This window comes from Populus nigra, chromosome 11 (assembly GCF_951802175.1).
Source record: "Populus nigra chromosome 11, ddPopNigr1.1, whole genome shotgun sequence".
NCBI lineage: Eukaryota > Viridiplantae > Streptophyta > Magnoliopsida > Malpighiales > Salicaceae > Populus > Populus nigra.
In genome coordinates this window covers 5,047,956-5,071,593 of record NC_084862.1, presented here as the reverse complement: position 1 = coordinate 5,071,593, position 23,638 = coordinate 5,047,956, and the positions used below count along the sequence as shown (strand labels likewise).

Sequence of the window (23,638 nt, the reverse complement as noted above, 5' to 3'; positions counted from 1 at the left end):
ACTATACAAAATATCATGATATACAGGGATAGTTGTTATGAAAACAATTTCCGTTCTGACTAATCGGGTTGCTTTAAATTGTCAACGGTTTGCAATAATATCCCTTCTCCTCTATTAGATACAGCCATCCCCTAGCCCTGAGCTAACCTACTATTTTTTTTTAAAGTTAAAATCGGGGCTCAAAACGGCCAAACCTAACTTTTAAGAGGATGGGTCTGTTTATTTACGCAGCTGCGACTATGTTTTAATTAAAATATAGTTTATAGTTGTTTGGTAACAAAAAATACATAGTTTATTATGTATGGACCCTACGTGTTTTTTTATGTTTGTCACGCAGAAAAGAAAAGACAGTATTTTGCTGCTTTGTGTTTACTGTACATGCTAATTGCAATGTACTGAACAATGCAATTAGCATGAACAGTATATGCTAATTACATTGCTCCTGTGAATAGTGCAGAAAGTTGCATTGTTCACTCAAAAAACAGTGCAATTCACTGCACTGTTTACAGGGAATTGAACTGTTCACGTGAATGGATTTTTTTTTTTAGGATGTAAATTTTTTTAATATTTTTAAAAAACTAGTTTAGATTAAATTACATTCACTCGCACTATGATATTAACAATTTTTTTTTGAAAAATTAGTGTAAAGTGAATTAAATTTACTCGCACTATAATATCAATTTTATACCTGATAATATTTTATCTAATTTTATTATATGTATGAAAACTGTAGTTCTTATCAAATGAATTTTATACATATTAAAATTATAAATTGTTTAATAGAATAATAAAAAATATTTGATATATATAGTATTATTTATTTTATGATGTAATAGGAGTAATTAATTTTACAATATTTAAATTTAAAACCATCAATATTAATATATATTTTTAAATTATTTTATAACCTCAATTTCAAAAGTATTTTTAACCAAACACATTGAACTAATTTTTTTCAACCTCAATTTTAATCACAGTTTTAACAAAACACTTATTTTTTCAAACCAACCTGATGTTTATTATTTGAAAACTGGTTTTTTAAAAAATATTTTTTAAATATTTTTTATGTTTGTTTTTTATTAAAAAAGTTGGTCAATAAAAAAACTTTCCGGTCAACAAAAAATACTTTCCAGTCAAAGAAAAATTTAGCTTAGTATCCAGAAAAGTGTTTTCCTTTTATTTTGGACGGAAAATACTTTCTGAAAGTTGTGAAAAATTTAGAAATGTCATATTATTTGTTGATTATATCAAATTTGTTCTTCAAACTTTTGATTGTTATATATATTTTGTTTTGAATATTTTTTTTTCAATTCCATCCCTTAAAATTTAATTTTTATATTAATTTTGCTCCTTATTTTTATAATTATTATTTGTTTTTCCCTTATCAATTTTTAATTGAAATTTTTTATCTATCAAATTTGGTCCTTATTTTTTTAATTGTTACTTATTTTATTTGAAATAATTTATGACATGTTAATTATTATTATTTTAATTTCTTCATCTTTCAATTTTTTTATTTTTTAGATTTGATTTCTATTATTTTGATTATTATTTATTTTATTTGAGATAATTTATGAAATTATATTTTATTTCAATTTCATTCCCATTTAACTTTTTAATTTGTAAGATTTGTTCCTCATTATTTTAATAAACTTGAAAACATAAAATATTAATAAATTATTTTCCAACTTATTTTTCATAACATAATCAAATAAAAAAAATTATTTTCTAACTTATTTTTCATTATACTATTAAACATCAAAATATAAATTTCATAAATTCACTTTTTAAAATCAAACTACTTTACAAGCAAACGATCAGGGATTAGTGACTGTTATTTATCTAGCATTCTAACAAACTACTAGCTAGCGAAGAGCAAGATGGAAGAACTAAAGCCAATGCCACCAAACTCATGCCCCTTTACACCCATAGGCTTCCTGGAAAGAGCTGCCACTGTTTATGGTGATTGCCCATCCGTCATCTACAACAGCACCACTTACACGTGGTCTCAAACCTACCGTCGATGTCTCAAGGTTGCATCTTCGCTATCATCCAATGGCATCAAGCCAGGTCAAGTGGTTTCCGTTGTGGCCCCTAACGTTCCTGCCATGTATGAGCTTCAATTTGCCGTGCCCATGTCTGGTGCCATCCTCAACAACATCAACACCCGTCTTGACGCTCGGACCATTTCCATACTCCTGCGTCACAGTGAGTCAAAGCTCGTCTTCGTTGATTATTTGTCCCTTCATGTTATTCTAGAAGCCCTCTCTTTGTTTCCACCTGAGACTCCATGCCCTGCCCTCGTTCTCATTACGGACGAGGAGGAAGAAGCACCGCCACCACCATCACTATCCGTAGACTTTTGTACTTACGAAAGCATGGTGGAGAAAGGAGATCCTGAGTTCAAGTGGGTCCAGCCACAAAGTGAGTGGGACCCGCTTGTTTTAAACTACACCTCAGGTACTACCTCAGCTCCTAAAGGTGTGGTACAATCCCACAGAGCAACTTTCACCATAACCATTGGATCCTTGATTGATTGGAGCCTACCAAAACAAGCAGTGTATCTGTGGACCCTGCCGATATTTCACGCCAATGGGTGGAGTTATGCATGGGGTATGGCAGCTGTTGGCGGGACCAACATCTGTCTTCGTAGAGTGGAAGCCCCTACGATCTACAGCTTGATCAAAAGGCACGGGGTCACTCACATGTGTGGCGCACCTGTGGTGCTAAACATGCTAACAAACTCTCCCAACGCGGAACGCCTACAAAACCCAGTGCAAATTTTAACCGGGGGAGCTCCACCTCCATCCGCCGTGCTGTTCCGGGCAGAGTCACTTGGTTTTGTGGTGAGTCATGGATACGGTTTAACTGAAACAGCAGGGCTGGTCACTTCGTGTGCCTGGAAACCAAAGTGGAATACATTTCCAGCAAGGGAGAGAGCAATACTAAAGTCAAGACAAGGTGTTCCGATTGTTGGCTTCACCGAGATGGGCGTTGTGGATCCCAATACAGGAAAGAGTGTGGAAAGAGATGGGGTATCACTTGGTGAAGTTGTTTTGAGAGGTGGGAGCGTAATGTTAGGTTACTTTAAAGATCCATTAGGCACGTCGATGTGCATGAAAGATGGTTGGTTTTACACGGGAGATGTGGGTGTTGTGCACTCAGATGGATATTTAGAGGTCAAAGATAGGTCCAAAGACGTGATCATTAGCGGTGGAGAGAATATTAGCAGCGTAGAGATCGAGTCTGTGTTGTATACACATCCTGCTGTTAACGAGGCAGCTGTGGTGGCTAGGCCTGATGAGTTCTGGGGCGAGACACCGTGCGCATTTGTGAGTTTGAAAAATGGTTTGGCTAACAAACCTGGTGAGAAAGATATAATTGATTATTGCAGGGAAAAGATGGCGCATTATATGGTACCAAAAATCGTGGTGTTCAAAGATGAGCTTCCAAAGACATCAACTGGGAAGATTCAGAAGAATTTGCTCAGAGAATATGCCAAGGTCGTGGATTCTTCGAAGGTAAAAATGGCAACCGGACAGGTCGGGAGTGGTTTTTATCTGCCTCTAACTTCTCCTAGATGGCTTCAAAGACCCTTTATTCCCACCCCATACCCCGTCAAGGCCGTAAACATCCTTATCCCCACTCCCATCTCCACCTCCATTTGCATTCCCATTCCCCGTTGTCGTCCCGTCTCTCTGTACAACTCCAGTCGAAGCACATTTTTTGCCAAAAAAAGAGGTTCTGAAATATTCAGTATCTTTCAAAAGAACCAAGGAACAGTGCTCCATCAGCCACATCATTCGTGCAACACTCATGCTCGATTCCTCTGAGCTTCAAGAATAATTCTTGAAACTTAAGAGGAAGTTGGCGCAACGGCCTTCCCATCTGCTCCAAATTGGTACTATCCTATAAATTGCGATATGTTTTTTGTGTGAAATCCTACATTTTCCTTTGATGGACTTGTCAGTTATTCCATACCGAAACAGCTATCATGTCTCTTTCAATCACCACGTACGACACGATCAAGAGATGGTAACGCGCGCAGCATGTAATAGCCTTTGTCCACACACGATCAAGAACAGTTTCGTATTTGTCTTCGACTAGCTTAAGTTCTTGATTGGTACAGGTTAATCCTGTTGATCTTCACCATTCTCTTGCAACATAAATTGTCATTTGAAATTAATAAATTTGGTCAAGTTTTTAGTGTCTACGTTAATTAAAGCAGAAGTCATGTATGACTTTGCATCAAACCAAAATATTCAATTGATTGTGGGTAACATCTGGTCTCCGATACAAAATTAGCTAGTGGTCTGAAGATCAAGCACCCTGTAAATTTAAATGAGTGAACCAAAAGCACTCCTTTGATCTCTAAATTGATCTCTATCGCTCAATTTAATGTTAAAGAATATTTCAAGTTAAAAGGTTAAAAGAACCAAGTGTACTTATTTGGCCATCAAACCAAAAAAATCAAGTTTTCAAAGTTTGAACTCGGATTGAGTAGACTATATTGCTATTCACACTACAGTAGGTCCAATAACAGAAGTTACAAAAAAATACTTGAATTTTGCATTTACTGAAAGCAACAATGCACAATTATCTCTTTGGCTTAAGTAGTTATCAAACCCTTGATAAATGTTAAGAACTTGGGACAGGTTGGAAGAAAGCGAGAAAATGATATTTTCATATTAATTAAAAGAAGCTAAATGGACAAGTTGGAAGAAAGCGAGAAAATGATACTTTTATATTAATTAAAAGAAGAATACCGTAGCTCAAGACTCAAAAACATTGTTCACAATTTTTATCTTTTCATCTACAAAATTTAACACCAGATATTAAAAGCATTGATATCTTTTTACATGGTATATTTGTTATTATTAAATTGATTAAAAATAAATAAGTTTTTTTTTTCATTTTAATTATACGATGAAACAATCAAAATATCCACTACACCATTAATTAGTTTTACCGACGGACTAATTCCGTCAGTGTCAGCAATGAAATTCGTCGGTGAAATAATTACCGACGGAACATGTCCGTCGGTATACCAGTCGTCGGTAACTCCTATTTTCATCGCTAAGTCTGTCGCAAATAAAAAAAACACCCACCGACGGAACACCGACGGTTTTACAGACAGATACGCGCGCGCCAAAAAAAAGTTTCCCGCGGGAACATTACCGACGAAATAAATCCGTCTGCAATTTCAACGGTAATGACCGACGGACTTACCGACGGAAATTCCGTCGGTAATTATGGCATGGCTGGTAATTGTTTTGCAACTCTCTGTGAAATACAGATGGATATTATCCGTCGGTAAATCCGTCATATATTCCGTCTGTGATCCCGTCGGTAATTATGGCATGGCTGGTAATTGTTTAGCAACTCTCTGTGAAATACCGACGGATATTATCCGTCGGTAGGTATTTAAAATATATATAAAAAATAATTTATTAATAGTAAAAAACCTTAATAAACAAATAAAAATGGATTAAACATTAAAAATATAAAAGTAATGTTAAATAATATTCATTACAAATTTAATGTGTTTAAAAAACAAAATTAAACTAGAATAGCGGCGGAGCTGGAGGAGGAGGAGGTTGGTTGTTCCCGGGACCATACGACCAAAAAGAAACTGCACAAGTATCGTCACCCATCTTTGATCTCATCTCCATGACTATTTGACGGAGCTCATCATAATTCGTCGAGAGTTGTTGATATTGTTGTTTCAACACAATGAACTCCTCAGACTAGGTGTTCGATACTGATAGAAAGCTTCCAACAGTTGAGACATTACGAGCCGAACGCAAGTTTTCAGCCGTAGTGTTAGAGAGCTCGTATATCCGATTTTTATGGGGTCCACCAGACGATCCCGCCTCCATCCACAAATCTGGATCAAAATCTAGATGGGTCGATGGATTGTCGCCATATCTCTCCCTCAACCGGCTATTATAGGTCTCCTGAAAATTCCGTCGATAAAAAAATCATCAAATGCAATTCAAGATGCAATTCAAGAAAATAATAACTTACAAAATAAAATGAATGAACGAACATACAACGAAGTGCTGAGCACGGTTGTCCACGAACTGCTGCACCCCCTTTTGGCGGTCTTGACTCCCCACATGCCTCTCTACAAACAGCTCCATTGGACTCGGTTCACGTTTAAGAGACGCAGCCTGTAAGGAAAAAATAGGTTGAAAGTTAAATATATTATAAGGAACGACAAATTAATTAACGATATATTTCATTAAAATTAATCTTACCATCCGTTTTGTATGTGCGCTGAATGGGACGGATCTGCTAGTGTGCGTTGTCACCGAACCATGAATTTTCCGGTGCTGGTTGTCAGCGCCGGACTGTGAGCGCCGTAAGAACCACTCTGAGGTCACGTGCTCAATATATGCCGTCCATATTTCCCCTGAGATGAATGACGGTTTGAATTCCTGACAAACCGCCACCTCATTCCATCCTTCAAGACCGTTATTCCTCGCATATCTTTTTGATTTTTTTTAGGTGTCATACCAAAAATCACGGAACCTACTTCCATAGTAGCAAATTAGGATTTAAAACATAAAATTATAAAACAAAAATAAATATTATTTTTGATGTTACCTAGTTGCCGCGTGATTCTCCCATACCCTCTTCACAACATTGTTGTCCGCCCTATCCCATTCAAATTTGTTCTGTGTATATAAATAATTCATATAAAATAAAAATAGTACAAGATATAAAATTATAAAAATCATTTATTAAAAATAAGCTGGAAATTAAAAATTAACACCGACCTAAAATCGCTTAAATCATGCATCGATATTAGGTTTCCACTTAGGATGTCTGGAAACCTGGCTCCATTGAAACAATGGAATCTCCATCGATGATTTAAACGTCAATGTTATAGTCCTTGCAGCCTCAATGTTTGTGAACCTGAAATTAAATAAAAGTAGTAATATTAATTAGTTGTTCATAAATTATGTTATAAGTATATTAAAAAAAAAACTAAAACCAAAACAAACTTACATTGAGAGGTCATCCTTCCATTGTGCCTGGTACTTGCGGGTGAATTGACCCCGCTGTGAAGGCACACCGCTTCTGCGGTGTGAAACCGCGCTAGAAGAGGCATCATCACAAGTTGGCGTAGATTCCTCGCCGTGATCAGCACCTAAGGATACGTCCTCCTCACTGCTAGAAGAAGTAGCTGCAACCGTCTTCTGATGACGTGCTGCAGATTTCATTTTATGCATCTGCACAAATTTATACGAATATTTACATAATTAACTTCGATTATTTTTTAAAAAATTCAATAGAGTCTCCCTGTACTAGAGGGTCCTAAGTTGTCGACAAAATCATATTACACTTCCAATTTTATTTCACATCCCGATCCAATCATCCTGGATCTCAACCCAACTCATCATCATCAACACAACATTTTATTCAATAACATCATATAGAATTACAACTATGAATATTCATTGTTAAATTGATACTTAGAGTTACAAACATTAGATTAAAGTCATACATTTAAATTTATGGATTAATATTACATTTCAAGTTTTAGGAGACAAGACTCTTAATTTATAAATAATTACATGGTCAAAAGCAAAAGATAACTAAATCAATATCATTCCTAACATGATCGACCCTAATGGACCTCAAAATAGAAATTAACGTGTACACATAAATATAAAAATATAATAACAACCAATAACAATGACATGGAAACAATAATATCCTAAATTAAGATAAACTAATTAAATGTAATTATATATATATAAATTAACATTTTTATCATAAATTGAACAATAACAATTATAGCAATACAAAAAATAATATCCTAAATTAAGATAAACTAATTAAATGTAATTCTATATATATAAATTAACATTTTTAAAATAAATCAACAATAACAATTATATAAATAAATTAACATTTTTGACATAAATTCAACAATAACAATTATATATATCTAAATTAACATTTTTAACATAAATTCAACAATAACAATTATAGCAATACAAACAATAATATCATAAAATTAAAAAACTAAAAAACACTACACAAAACTAAAAAACACTATATCAATTCAAAATAAGTCAATCCCTTAATACAAACACCGCTGTTGTATGTCTTTCTTCCATGCCCGTATTCTTCAGTATGAAAGACATATCCATTGACAAAATACCCATTATAGCACTTGACTTTTTTTTCAGGGACCAGACATAGTAAAGACAGTGAAATAGTAGCACTACCTCCCATTTGATAAACCTAGCTTGTAAATTAAATACAACAATAATCAATAAACGGATATTATGTAACATTGACTACAATTAATTACATAGCAAGAGATAATGAGTTTGTGATAGGACTTACATGTGTTCTAAACCATGTGGCAAATTGTTCATCTTGTAATTGAAAGATCTGGGATTCAGTCAGCTGTGAGTTATTGGACAATAAGTATCGTCGATGTTGCCTGCAAGGTTGTTCCAAATTATATGAGTGTATGGTATCACAAAACATAAATAGTACACTCTTGACAAAGTTTAAGTCGAACATCTACTTACTTAATAAAAGGTCTCAGCTCATCACAGTTAAATAGGACATAATTGTGTGCTTGTTTGAACTCTATTTCAGACAAATATCTTCCCCTCACGGCATTTTTAGGTGTGGGTTGTCCAAGATTGGAGAATATTGACAAGTTCCCACTTAAATGCATTCACCACCATCATCATGCCGTGGAACACGGTTTATCCTCGTTCTCAAATGAGGTTTGAAATAGTATGAGATAAATATCGAGATCTCCTCAACAATATACGCCTCACATATTGACGCCTCAACATGCGCCTTGTTCTTAACCTTTTTTTTAAAGATTGAACAAGTACCTGCATATATATATATATATATTAATAAAAAATTATCAATTAAAAACATTAAAATACAAATAAAGACATTTAATTATAAATGTCATAACAACTGTAATATCTAATCTCTCGAATGGATACATCCATCTGTACTGGATCGGTCCTCCAATTTTTACCTCAAATGGTAAATGTATGGGTAGATGCTCCATTGAGTCAAAAAATGATGGAGGGAATATCATTTCAAGTTTGCATATTGTCTTGACGATATTCTTTTCAAGCCTTTCAATGTGATCAACATTCAACTTGCTGGAGCATATATCTCTGAAGAAATGACTAATCTCCGTTAGTGCATCCCATATCCCCTTTGGCAACAAATCACGAAATGACTAATTTGTTAGCGTGAATGCCTTGTTGTTCTCCATACAGTATGGACATGCTAGCTTTCCATGCGTGCTCCAACCAGAAACCATTCCATAAGCTGGGAAATCATTGATAGTCCACATCAAAGCCGCTCTCATAACAAAATTTTATTTCCTCAAGATGTCATAAGTCAAAGCTCTAGAGGACCACAACTGCGTCAACTCATCAATTAACGGACGAAGACAAACATCTATATTCTGCCCTGGACTGCTCGGACCTGGTATGACCATAGATAAAAACATGAACTCCGGCCTCATACACATCCCCGGTGGCAAGTTATAAACTGTCAGTATGACCGGCCAACAAGAATAAGGAGCAGCAAATGACCCGAATGGGTTGAATCCATCTGTACACAACCCAAGATGCACGTTCCTTGATTCAGCTGAAAAGTGAGGATGCATACTGTTAAAGTGTTTCCAGGCTTCACCGTCAGAAGGATGAACCATCACTCCATCAACCGCATGGTGTGATTGGTGCCATGTCATGTGTTCAGCAATCCTTGGTGACATGAATAACCTCTAAAGTCTAGATGTGATTGGGAAGTATCTAAGTTTTTTATATGCCACGAGAGTCTTCCCTCTACCAATTCTGGGTTTGTAACGAGAATGCCCGCATGTCATGCACTCGGTCATCTTAGTATTTTCAAGGTAGTATAACATGCAGAAGTTAGGGCATATATCAATTTTCTGGTATCCTAAACCGAGGGGTTTCATCATGGACTTGGCAGCATAGAAGTTCTCTTTCAGCCTGTTCCCTTAAGGTAAAATGCTTCTCGCCCATTCAATAATCTTATCATAACCGACCTCACTCAACCCGTGATCTGATTTGATGGTGAACACCTGTGCTACGGCTGATAATTTACTGTGGTTCGTGCAGCCATCCCATAATAGTTCGTCAGAATCTCTCAACAGATCAAAAAACCTTGTTGCATCTGCATTAGGTTCTTCTTCTATGATTGGACATTCCTTGACATTACCTTCACTCATTCTCATTGCATCCACAACCATATTCCTGTAATGATTACTGTTCTCATTTCCAACTTCATGCATGTTGCTAGCACTAGAAGTTGACTCAACCACCTGTTCTTCCATGATCTCATCAGGAACAAATAGTTCTCCGTGAGCATACCAACACAGGTAATCTTCCATGAACCCTTTGGTTAGAAGATGCATCGTTACAACATCTTGATGCAGAAACTTTAAATTTTTACACTTCCTGCATGGACACCTAATACCGCCATCAGTAAAATTCCTCATAATAGATGTTGCGAAATTAATAAAACCCTGGACACCGTTACAATAATCCATCCTCCGTAATTCTTGGGGTGAGTCCCAATACATCCATGAACGATCATCCATGACTTCTATTGAACCTCTATAAAACATAACAAAAATATTGGTTTTCCCTGACATTATCCAACAAACTAAACCAACACTTATGTTAAATATTCGTTATCAATTATCAACTATCAACATTCATACATACAAATTTATACATATATAAATTTACAGAAATCACAACTTCGAAATAGAATTGATAACAATTAAACAAGACTCGTCAAACAAGCTATTAATTATTTATTTCATCACAACGACACATTTAATTCGGTGTAATTCAAACAAAATTTCAATAATTTACAAACAAATATAATTTGACAAAATCTAAAACAAACTATAACAACTATAAAATTATACATTCATACTACAAGTTTCTTTGACAAATAACAATTAAACAAGTACAAAAGTTAACAAAATACATATACTAAAATAATAAAATTCACAATTAAATATTAAAACTAAAAAGGATAGATTTACTTACAAAAAAATGATAAAATCTACAAGAAACGGATATTGTGACCACGTACAAGATATAAGAAACTTGAGTGCTCGTGTTGAGAATAGTGGAGAGTTGGGATGGGTGCTTGGCTGCAGTTTGGGAGGGGTGAGGTGGGATGGGAAAGAAGAAGAAGGAGAAACAGAGGAAGAGAGTGTCGGCAGATCAGTGGGCATATAATGGTTTTTTCCGATGGAATCACCATCGGAAATAATCCGTCGGTGATAGTGTCACGTCACTGTACGACTATCTCAGTTTGAATCTCTCGGTCATTCCGTCGGTAAAATCGTCTGACGTCACCACATCGTTGCATATTTCCAGACAAACTGTATACCCCATCGGCGAAACCGTCGGTATATACCGATGGTTTAGTCGACGGGTTTGTTCCATCAGTATATACCGATAGATTTTGAGACAGAATTATTTCTGACGGTAATAATTACCGACAGAAAAATTCCGTTAGTAATTCCGTTGGTTTTCTCTGGTTTTCCGGTAGTGATCATTGGAAACAAAAAATTTAAAATTGGAATCAATGAGTATTTTTGTGTTTCCACAATAATTTTCTCGCTATTATAATGTCAAATGAAGAGCAATTTGATATTTGATCAAATATAAAAAAATAATAAAAAATTTAAAAGCATAATGAAATGAGAAAATTTCCCTTAAAAGAAAAAATTTTAAAATTGAAATCAAAGGGTTTTTTGTTCTTTTTACAATGATTTTTTTTTTGTTATTATTAAGTCATCTTAGGAGCAATTTGATATTTGACTATACATATAAAAAAAGGGTGAAGCACGTGAAGCCCACTCCCTAACGTGTGGGAGGTGCTCGTCCACGTCTAAAAAAATGATGTTCCATTGTGTTATTGTAAGTGTCACGTCCTTATCCTAGTAGAATGGCACGTGTTGGTGGTGATGGTTTGATTTATCGCTAGTTGACTTTTTTTTTTGTCTCTCCTCCCTAAAATATTATAATTTGGTCTACTTTGTTATAGGTTTTTCAACTTCCGTCCTTATTTTTTATTCAAATTTTTATTCTTGACCTTTTTATAGAAGTTTTATTTATTTTCAATTTCATCTTTCCATCCCAATTTGCTATATATATATATATATATATATATATATATATATATATATATATATATATATCTAATTTGATCCTTATTCTTTTGATTATATATTCACCATTCAATATAAAATTTTTTATTTCAATTTTGATCCTCATTCTTTTGATTTTTTGAGTCATTTTATTCATTTTTTTTTCAATTTCACACTTCAATAAAAAATAAGATTTATTTTGTATGTCAATTTGACCCTCATTCTTTTAACTATCATTTTTTAAATACTTTTATGTAATTGATATTCTTTTTCCAAGTTAATCCTTCAACATTTAATTGGTTGAGAATTGAGTTTCATGTTTTTTTTAGATAGGGTATTTCCAATCTAATGCCTAGGGTTAAGGGTTTGAAAAGTTATAATTCTCTTTATTTTTTTTATGAAGTTATTCTAATCTCATGATCTGGATCGCGAGTTTGACAGAATATCTCGTGTTGGCTCGACCCTAATTATTGAGATTACAGGTTTGTTATGTTAACTCGGGTAAATAAGAACCAATTTTTTTATGTCTTGTATTTACCTTAATTTGTTCTTCTATATTTAATGAGTTGTAAATTGAGATATATTATTTTTTCTTTTTTCTAAGAATATATTTTTCCCATGGTATCTTAATCACTTTTTTTTTTAATTTGATCCATGCACAGTTGTTTCCTTCTTTTATATATATATATATATATATATATATATATATATATATATATATATATATATATATATATATATCAACTTATTTGACCCGATCGAAGTCTTATATTTGTTTATATTTTAAATCATGTTTGCGGCACCTGAACACCAATTTTTATACCAAAAAAAAAAAAAAGTTTGGTTCAATGATAGTGCGGGAACCAGGGCTTGCTTCTAGTTATCTTACTAAATATAAGCCAAATTTGACACAAAATTAAAGCAAACTTAAAGAAGAAAAATCCCTTAGTACCAATAATTATCACAAATATGAAATAACTTGTGAAATAAAGAACATAAAAAAGATAAATGGTAGTTATTTATAACAAGTGGTAAAAAATATTAAAAAGTATTTAAGATATTAATAAAAATTGTTATTATTGTTATTTGCAATTCAATGTATAAAATTATTAGAAAACACCGTTGACATATTATGGTTGGCAATGAACGGTTTAATCTGCACTCCTTTAGATTTTTTAAACAGAAAAAATATTATAAACTTACTGCTATAAATATATGTTTTACAAACAATTCTAGTAGTAGAATTCGAACAACTTTAAACCTTGGGCTCTTAGGAAAGTTTTTGTTTCAAATAAAATAATTTACAGAAAAATATTATTAGTATAGGGATTGGAGTTGACTAGTTGCTTTGTAAACCCCCACCTACAATATTTCTGGGTTAGTAATATATGAAAATTTTAACTCGATAATAAAATGAATTGAATAAAAAAATACTTAATTAAGATAAAAAAAAGTGAAATCAAGAAAATAAAGAGTGAATATACTACTAAATTGTTAGGGGAAAAAAACTTTATGGAAATAAAATATAATAAGCAAGACCAAGAGGAGTCAATATATAAATTCAAAAGGAAGAGGGTCAAGGTGCAATTAACAAGAGGACGATATTATAAATACACTTTCATTCTCTTTCATGTCATGATCTTGCAAGAACAAAAGAGAGGTTAGGGTTATTTGATTTTTTTTTTTTTGATAAAATCCTCAACAAAAGACTAACTTGTGGTGATTGAAAGAGTTAGTAAGTGATCATAAAGAGGTATTTGAGTAATTTAGAGAGTTCTAGAAACTTAAGAGTGAGAACAAGAGTTGGTGAGAGGAGGAAATAGAAGGATAAAGGGTTGATTTCTGTCTTAAATCTCTTTTGAATCTTTGTTATTTCAAGATAAGCATGGCTTTTATTGTGTTTGGTTTGGATAATTCCTTGAATGCGAGCTTGAATGATGTCATGAATGATTATGGGATTTGTATTTGAGAAATTTGTTTATTTAATTTGGAATATTATGTTAGAATATTATTTATAAACATGAATAAATATCAGGTAGGTAGGAAATTATTTCCATGATAATGCCTTTGGCTAGAGAGAGAGAAGATAGAAATTTTCTAGAACAAAAAAACAGTCTTGCTATTTTGAGAAACAGCTAGAATGATTTAAAAAACAGTAAGATCGTTTCTCAAAATAGATAAACTGTTCTGGCTACTATTGAATTTTGGTATGTTTTTGTGTTTTAGTCTTTTCTTAGTTCTTTTTGGCTCTTTTGAGTTTGTTTAGAGAGATGAGAATTGTTTGTAATTTAGTATGATATGTATGTTTAATGATGATGACTGAAACACTTAATGTGAGGTTGAGGATCAAATTATAAAAAGAAAAGATGAAAGAAATGGGCATTTTTGCATGGTGAGAATTTGAAATTTTCAATTCGATTAAATTGAGAATTTGAAATCTATATGGAGAATGAAATTGATTTTTATGGTGATAAATAACAAATGATATATTAATTCTACACGTAGTCAGACATGATGCATGTGCTCAACACCTTAAAACTACAATATTAATAAAATTGTAATTGCAATTTTCTTTAATCTTATTTTAATTTTTATTTAGAAAATGTTAAACAATTACAGAAACTAATTTCCTAGTTAATAGGATTAGTGTCCTGGTTAATAGGAGATATGAGAAACTAATTCTTTAGTTAATGGGATTAGTGCCATAATTAATGAAAAATTGAAGAAACTAATTCTATGATTAATAAGATTAGTGTCCTGGATAATAATGAGAGATAAAAGAAACTAATTCCCTAGATAATAAGATTAATACCCTGGTTAATAGATAATTAAAGAGATTCATTACCCAGCTAATAGGATAAGTGCCAAGATTAAAGAATAATTGGAGAAAAATAATTCTTTTGTTAATAGGATTAATATCATGGATAACGGCAATTGAAAAAAAAATTATTGAACTATATCTTCCAACAATTGTTGTTGATTCTGCTATTACATCTCTTCCGGTTGTTTCATTCTTGTTATCATTTTTATTAATTGTAAAACTCTAGTGCCCTCAGCCATCCAATAAATATGGCTCTAATACAAATTGTAATGGTTTTAGATCGTTATTTTAAAATTAGAATTAACTAATAAAAAAAGAATTGTTGGAGTGTCTATTTTGGAATCTAAATTAGAAAACTGAAGAAAATTGAAGAACAGAATTGTAAAGGACAATTTGAGGTAATACATCTTAACTAAATTTCTGGACAGATTCAAGGTGACCCGAGACTCCTTGGATGAATATGATTTCCTTCAAAGTAATTTCTTGCATCTCCTGCTCATCCTCGCCCTTCTATTTATTAACTAAATCTTAGAATTTGAATTTTAAATTCGAGAAGAAAACTGCCTGGGTACAGTCCTGTGTTGATTTGTATGTTGATGACTTTTCTTATATAAATGACATCATAGCTGGAAACAAAATATCCTTGTCATGTGTCAACTAGTGATCGGAGAGCCTCTTCCAACCTTCCACGTAAGTTTCCCGATACATCCCAACCATACACGTGCTAATCTCCTTAATTTCTTGCAGGTTCTCTTGTCTCCCTGTAACTTTCTTTTTCATTTCAGAGCAACCACCACCTGGCCCCTGCTGGACCACTACACGAATCGGGTAGGTCATACTTTTCCATCGTTGAATGCAATGCCATACCACTTGCCTTAATTGTCGACGGTTGGCAATAATATCCTTCTCCTCTTTAGTTACAGCCATCCCCTAGCCCTGAGCTAACCTTCTATTTAGTGACTGTTATTTATCTAGCATTCTAACAAACTACTAGCTAGCCAAGAGCAAGATGGAAGAACTAAAGCCAATGTCACCAAGCTCATGCCCTTTCACACCCTTAGGCTTCCTGGAAAGAGCTGCCACTGTTTATGATGATTGCCCATCCATCATCTACAACAGCACCACTTACACATGGTCTCAAACCTACCGTCGATGTCTCAAGGTTGCATCTTCTCTATCATCCAAAGGCATCAAGCCAGGTCAAGTGGTTTCCGTTGTGGCCCCTAACGTTCCTGCCATGTATGAGCTTCAATTTTCCGTGCCCATGTCTGGTGCCATCCTCAACAACATCAACACCCGTCTTGACGCTCGGACCATTTCCATACTCCTGCGTCACAGTGAGTCAAAGCTCGTCTTCGTTGATTATTTGTCACTTCGTGTTATTCTTGAAGCCCTCTCTTTGTTTCCACCTGAGACTCCATGCCCTGCCCTCGTCCTCATTACGGACGACGAGGAGGAAGCACCGCCACCACCATCACTAGCCGTAGACTTTTGTACTTACGAAAGCATGGTGGAGAAAGGAGATCCTGAGTTCAAGTGGGTCCAGCCACAAAGTGAGTGGGACCCGGTGGTTTTAAACTACACATCAGGTACTACCTCAGCTCCTAAAGGTGTGCTACAATCCCACAGAGGAACTTTCACCATAACCATTGGATCCTTGATTGATTGGAGCCTACCAAAACAAGCAGTGTATCTGTGGACCCTGCCGATATTTCACGCCAATGGGTGGAGTTATCCATGGGGTATGGCAGCTGTTGGCGGGACCAACATCTGTCTTCGTAGAGTGGAAGCCCCAACGATCTACAGCTTGATCAAAAGGCACGGGGTCACTCACATGTGTGGCGCACCTGTGGTGCTAAACATGCTAACAAACTCTCCCAATGCGGAACGCCTACAAAACCCAGTGCAAATTTTAACCGGGGGAGCTCCACCTCCATCCGCCGTGCTGTTCCGGGCAGAGTCACTTGGTTTTGTGGTGAGTCATGGATACGGTTTAACTGAAACGGGAGGGCTGTTCACTTCGTGTGCGTGGAAACCAAAGTGGAATACATTTCCAGCAAGTGAGAGAGCTAGACTAAAGTCAAGACAAGGGGTTCCGTTTGTTGGCTTCACCGAGATGGGCGTTGTGGATCCCAATACAGGAAAGAGTGTGGAAAGAGATGGGGTATCACTTGGTGAAGTTGTTTTGAGAGGTGGGAGCGTAATGTTAGGTTACTTTAAAGATCCATTAGGCACGTCGATGTGCATGAAAGATGGTTGGTTTTACACGGGAGATGTGGGTGTTATGCACTCAGATGGATATTTAGAGGTCAAAGATAGGTCCAAAGACGTGATCATTAGCGGTGGAGAGAATATTAGCAGCGTAGAGATCGAGTCTGTGCTGTATACACATCCTGCTGTTAACGAGGCAGCTGTGGTGGCTAGGCCTGATGAGTTCTGGGGCGAGACACCGTGCGCATTTGTGAGTTTGAAAAATGGTTTGGCTAACAAACCTGGTGAGAAAGATATAATTGATTATTGCAGGGAAAAGATGGCGCATTATATGGTACCAAAAATCGTGGTGTTCAAAGATGAGCTTCCAAAGACATCAACTGGGAAGATTCAGAAGTATTTGCTCAGAGAATATGCCAAGGTCGTGGATTCTTCGAAGGTAAAAATGGCAACCAGACAGGTCGGGAGTGGTTTTTATCTGCCTCTAACTTCTCCTCGATGGCTTCAAACACCCTTTATTCCCGCCCCATACCCCGTCAAGGCCGTAAACATCCTTATCCCCACTCCCATCTCCACCTCCATTTGCGTTCCCATTCCCCGTTGTCGTCCCGTCTCTCTGTACAACTCCAATCGAAGCACTTTTTTTGCCAAAAAAAGAGGTTCTGAAATATTCAGTTTCTTTCAAAAGAACCAAGGAACAGTGCTCCATCAGCCACATCGTTTGTGCAACACTCATGCTCGATTCCTCTGAGCTGCAAGAATAGTTCTTGAAACTTAAGAGGAAGTTGGCGCAACGGCCTTCCCATCTGGTCCAAATTGGTACTGTCCTATAAATTGCGATATGTTTTTCGTGTGAAATCCTACATTTTCCTCCGATGGACTGGTCAGTTTTTCCATACCGAAACAGCTATCATGTCTCTTTCAATCACCACGTACGACACGATCAAGAGATGGTAACGCGCGCAGTATGTAATAGCCTTTGTCCAAATAGCGAGGAAAAGTACAGTTTCTTAATTGGTACAAGTTAATCCTGTTGATCTTCACCATTCTCTTGTAACATAAATTGTCGTTTTGAAATTAATAAATTTGGTCAGGTATTTATTGTCTACGTTAACTAAAGCAGATGGCATGCATGACTTTGCATAAAACCAAAATATTCAAATGATTGTAGCTATCATCTGGTCCAAAATATACAAAGTTAGCCAGTGGTCTGAAGATCAAGCACCCTATAAATTTAAGTGAGTGAACCAAAAACACTCTTTTGATCTCTAAATTGATCTCTATCTTGAAGAATATTAAGTTATTGATCTCTATTGCTAAATTTAATATTAAAGAATATTTTCAATTTAGAAGGTTAAAAGTATACTAATGTGGCCATCAAACCAAAAAAATCAATTTTTCAAAGTTTGAACTCGGATTGAGTAGACTATATTGCTACTCACACTTCACACTTTAGAAGGTTAGATAACACATTAAATTTTGCCGTTACTGAAAGCAACAATGCACAATTATCTTTGGCTTAAGTAGTTATCAAACATTTGATAAATATTAAGAACTTGGGACAAGTTAGAAGAAAGCTAGAAAATGATATATATATATATATATATATATATATATATATATATATAACTGTGTTATTGGACCTACTAAAGTGTGAAGTGTTTACATTAATTAAAAGAAGCCAAAAGGACAAGTCGGAAGAAAGCCAGAAAATGATACTTTTATTTTCCCACCTAGAAAACTTAATACTGGATATTAATATCTTTTACATGCTCTATTTGTCATAATAAATTGCCCGGAACAAATAAATTTTTCTTTATCTTAATTGCCCTGTAAAACAACTAAAATATCATTGAAAAGAAAAAATTTAAACTTGCATCAATGAGCAATTTTATGTTTCCACAATGGATTTTTCGTTATTGCAGTGTCAAGTGGGGAGCAATTTAGCATTTCATCAAAAATAAAAAATAATTAAAAATTAAAAAGCATAATGCAATGAGGAAATTTCTCTTAAAATCAAAAAATTTAAAATTGAAGTGCAAGGGCTTTTTGTTCAATTTACAATGATTTAAAAATCAAATAATTAAAAATGTGTCATTATAAGCAATACCACGTTCTTTTCCAAGTAGAATGGCACGTGTTGATGGTGGTGATTTAGTTTGTTGCTAGTAGACATTTTTCTCCTTTTTATTTTATTTTATCTCTCATCTCTAAAATTTTTTAATTTGGTCTATTTTGTTATAGGTTTTTTAACTTCAGTCCTTATTTTTTTTATTCTAGTTTTTGTTCTTGGTTCTTTTATAGAAGTTTTGTTTATTTTCAATTTCATCCTTTCATCCCAATTTGTTATATATATATATATATATATATTAATTTGGTCATCATTTATTTATTATACTTTTTAGGCATTTTATTGAATTAATTTTTATATGTAATTTCACCCTTCAATCAAAAATAAAATTTATTTTGTATGTCAATTTTGATCCTCATTCTTTTAACTATCATTTTTTTTAATCATTTTGTGTAATTGATATTCGTTTTCCAAATTAATCTGTTAATATTTAATTGGTTGGAAATTGAGTTTCATGTTTTTTTTCCCAGATAGGGTATTTTCAATCTAATGCCCAGGGTCAAGGCTTTAGGGTTTGAAAAGTTATAATTCTTTTTATTTTTTATCAAGTTATTCTAATTTCATGATTTGGATTGCAGGTTTAACAGAATATCCTGTGTTGACCCGATCCTAACTACTGAGGTTACAGGTTTGTCATGTTAACTCTGGTTAATAAGAACCAATATTTTTATGTCTTTTATCTACCCCATTTTGTTCTTCTATATTTAATAAATTGTAAATTGGGATACATCATTTATCTCTTTTTCTAAAAATATATTTCTCTCATGGTATCCTAATCAGTTTTTTTTTGAATTTGATCCCTACACTTTGTTTCCTATTTATTTTTATATTTAATTGAAATAAAATCAATTTATTCGATTCTAATCAATTAGAGCTATGACTGAAGTCGTATATATTTTTTTTTGTTTTAAAACATGATTGTGGCTTCTAAACACCAATTATTGTACAAAAAAAAATAATTTGGCCCTATGGTAGTGCGGGCACAAGGGCTAGTAATAATCTAAATTGCTTCTTGCTATCTTACTAAATATAAGTCGACTTTGACACAAAATTAAAGCAAACTTAAACAAGAAAAATCCCTTAATATATAAATGACATCAAATCAACACAAGACTATACTTTCAAAAGAATCAAGAAACAGTGCTCCATCCGTCACATCGTTTGTGCAGCACTCATGCTCGATTCCTCTGAGCTTCATGAATAATTCTTGAAACTTAAGAGGAAGTTGGCGCAAGGGCCTTCCCATCTGCCCCAAATTGGTGTCCTATTAATGGCGATATGTTTTGTGTGTGAAATTGTACATTTTCCTCCGATGGACTTGTCAGTTGTTTCAATCACCACGTACGACACGATCAAGAGAAAGTAACGCAGAATGTAATAGCCTCTGTCCAAATATCGAGGAAAAGAACAGTTTCGTATTTGTCTTCGACTAGCTTAAGTTCTTAATTGGTACAGGTTAATCCTGTTGATCTTCACCACTCTCTTGCAACATAAATTGTCATTTGAAATTAAAAAATTTGGTCAAGTTTTTAGTGTCTACGTTAATTAAAGCAGAAGGCATGCATGACTTTGCATCAAACCAAAATATTCAATTGATTGTGGGTAACATCTGGTCTCCAATACAAAATTAGCTAGTGGTTTGAAGATCAAGCACCCTGTAAATTTAAATGAGTGAACCAAAAACACTCCTTTAATCTCTACATTGATCTGTATCGCTGAATTTAATGTTAAAGAATATTTTCAATTTAAAAGATTAAGAGAACCAAGTATATTTATTTGGCCGTGTTAGAAAATAATATAAATTATATTCTGGAATCTCACCTAACAGCTTAAGTTATTGGGTTGAGATGGTTCTTTGATATAGTATGCCTGTGTAAGTTTCAAGCCCAAAGGACTTTCACTTGTGGGGGTGTGTAGAATAATATAAATCATATCCTGAGACCTCACCTAACAGTTTAATCTATTAAGTTGAGATAGTTCTTTGACAGACCGTCAAACCAAAAAATCATTTTTTCAAAGTTTAAACTCGGATTGAGTAGACTGTATTGCTATTCACACTATAGTAGGTCCAATAACAAAAGTTATAATTTTGTTCTTGAATTTTGCGCTTACTGAAAGCAACAATGCACAATTATATGTGGCTTAAGTAGTTATCAAACCTTTTATAAATGTAAAGAACTTGGAACAAGTTGGAAGAATGCGAGAAAAAGATACTTTTACATTAATTAAAAGAACACTACACCAATAAATAGTTTTATCAACAGACTCATTTCATCGGTGTTAGGAACGCACTTCATCGGTAAAATATTTCTCGATGGCCACATCGACGGAACACGTCTGTTAGAATTTTGATCGTCGGTAATTTCTCTTTTCATCGCTAATTCTGTTAGAAATAAAAAAACCAAAACACCGACGGAATTACAGACGGCGAAGTGCACCGAAAAAAAAAAATATTTCCTGCGAGAACTTTACCGACGGAATAATTCCGTCTGTATTTGCAACGGTAATCACCGACGGTCTATCCGTCGGTGATTGTGACATGGACGGTAAATATTTCTGAACTCCCTGTCTAATACTGGCGGATATAGTCCGTTGGTAATCGTAACTGTAAACACCGATGGAAATATTACGTCGGTGATTGTGGCATGAGTGGTAATTTTGTTGCAACTCTCGGTGAAATACTGACGGCTTGGTTCCGTATGTAAAGCTGTTGGTATTTATGTATAATATTTTAAAAAAATTATTTATTAATTGTAAAAAAACTAATTAACCAAATAAATAACCAAATAAAATTGTATTAAACATTAAAAATATAAAAATAATGTTAACTAATATTCATCAAAATATTCATTACAAATTTAATGTGTTTCAAAAACAAAATTAAACTAGAATAATGATGGAGCTGGAGGAGGAGGAGGCTGGTTGTTCCCGGGACTATACAGCCAAAAAGGGGTTGCACATGTATCATCACCCATCCTTAATCTAATCTCCATGACCATTTGACGGAGCTGATCATAATCCATCGAGATTCGTTCATATTGTTGTTTCAAGGCCACAAACTCCTCAGACTAGGTGCTCGATACTAATGGAGAGCTCCCAACAGTTGAGACATTATGGGTCGACCGCAAGTTTTTGGCCATAGTGTTGTAGAGCCCGTATACCTGATTTTTATCGGGTCCATCAGACGATCCTACCTCCATCCACAAATCCAGATCGAAATCTTGATGGGTCGAAGGATCGTCCCCATATCTCTCCCTCAACCGACTATTATAGGTCTCTTGAATTTTTTTTTAAAATCATCATATTCAATTCAAGAAAATAATAACTTACAAAATAAAATGATTGAATGAACATATCACGAAGTGCTGAGCACAGTTGTCCATGAACTGCTGCACCTCGTTTTAGCGGTCTTGACTTTGCACGTGCGTCTCTACAAACAACTCCATTGGACTCGGCTCACGTCCAAGAGACGCAGCCTGTAAGGAAAAAAAAAAGGTTGCAAGTTAAATATATTTATAAGCAACAACAAATTAATTAACGACGATATATTTCATTTAAATTAATCTTACCATCTGCTTCGCATGTGCACCGAATGGGATGAAGCCGCCGATTGTCGACATAGGACTGTGAGTGTCGTGAGAACTGCTCAGACATCACGTGCTCAATATATGTCGTCCATATATCCCCCAAGGTGAATGGCGGTTTGAATTCCCGCCAAACCGCCATCTCATTCCATCCTTCAATACCGTTATCCCTAGCATATCTTTTTGCTTTTTTTTTGTATCGTACCAAAAATCACACAACCTACTTCCATAGTAAATTCAACAATAACAATTCATATTTATCAAAATTGTCAGTTATTATAGCAATACAAACAATAAAATAAATTGAACAAATCAAAAGCAAAAACTAAAGACTTTAGGAATGAAAAAAGTTTACCTTATAATGTGTTGATTTCAAGATTTTATCTATGAACAACACACAAAACAAAGAACACCACAAAATAATCATAATTAGAACAAAAAAAAGTAAAAAAAATACAAAGATAAAGAAAGGAGAATCATACCTTTTAATATGTTGAAAACTACAATCAAAACAATAAAAATACAATGAAAAATGCAAAAGATTGATACTGAGAGGAGAAGAGAAGAAATTAGAGGAGCCAGGAAAAAATGAACCACGAAGAGGGGGTGTCGGTTTTATATTGCAGGTTTACCGATGGAATTCCCTACGGAACATAGAATAATATTTTTTTGGGTAGTGACATTAAATT

At 34.3% G+C, this 23,638-nt stretch overlaps 2 protein-coding genes across 4 annotated transcripts; both read left to right on the top strand.

Annotated features, from left to right (window-relative positions):
- Nucleotides 1-68: 68 nt before the first annotated feature.
- Nucleotides 69-20,141, top strand: LOC133668170 (2-methylpropanoate--CoA ligase CCL4-like). 3 transcript variants are annotated; one of them, XM_062087911.1, is made up of 3 exons: nucleotides 69-147; nucleotides 15,970-17,673; nucleotides 19,944-20,141. In XM_062087911.1, the coding sequence occupies exons 2-3, from the start codon at nucleotides 16,033-16,035 to the stop codon at nucleotides 19,947-19,949; spliced, it is 1,647 nt and encodes a 548-aa protein (XP_061943895.1). In that variant the 5' UTR covers nucleotides 69-147; nucleotides 15,970-16,032; the 3' UTR covers nucleotides 19,950-20,141. The 3 variants fall into 3 exon arrangements, with proteins under 3 accessions (XP_061943895.1, XP_061943896.1, XP_061943893.1); XM_062087912.1 differs by lacking the exon at nucleotides 69-147 and having other exon boundaries at nucleotides 15,943-17,655; XM_062087909.1 differs by lacking the exon at nucleotides 69-147 and having other exon boundaries at nucleotides 15,943-17,673.
- LOC133668301 (2-methylpropanoate--CoA ligase CCL4-like) lies at nucleotides 1,834-4,211 on the top strand. Its single transcript, XM_062088075.1, has one exon. It carries the CDS (start codon nucleotides 1,881-1,883, stop codon nucleotides 3,831-3,833), a length of 1,953 nt encoding a protein of 650 aa, XP_061944059.1. The 5' UTR covers nucleotides 1,834-1,880; the 3' UTR covers nucleotides 3,834-4,211.
- Nucleotides 20,142-23,638: the final 3,497 nt, after the last annotated feature.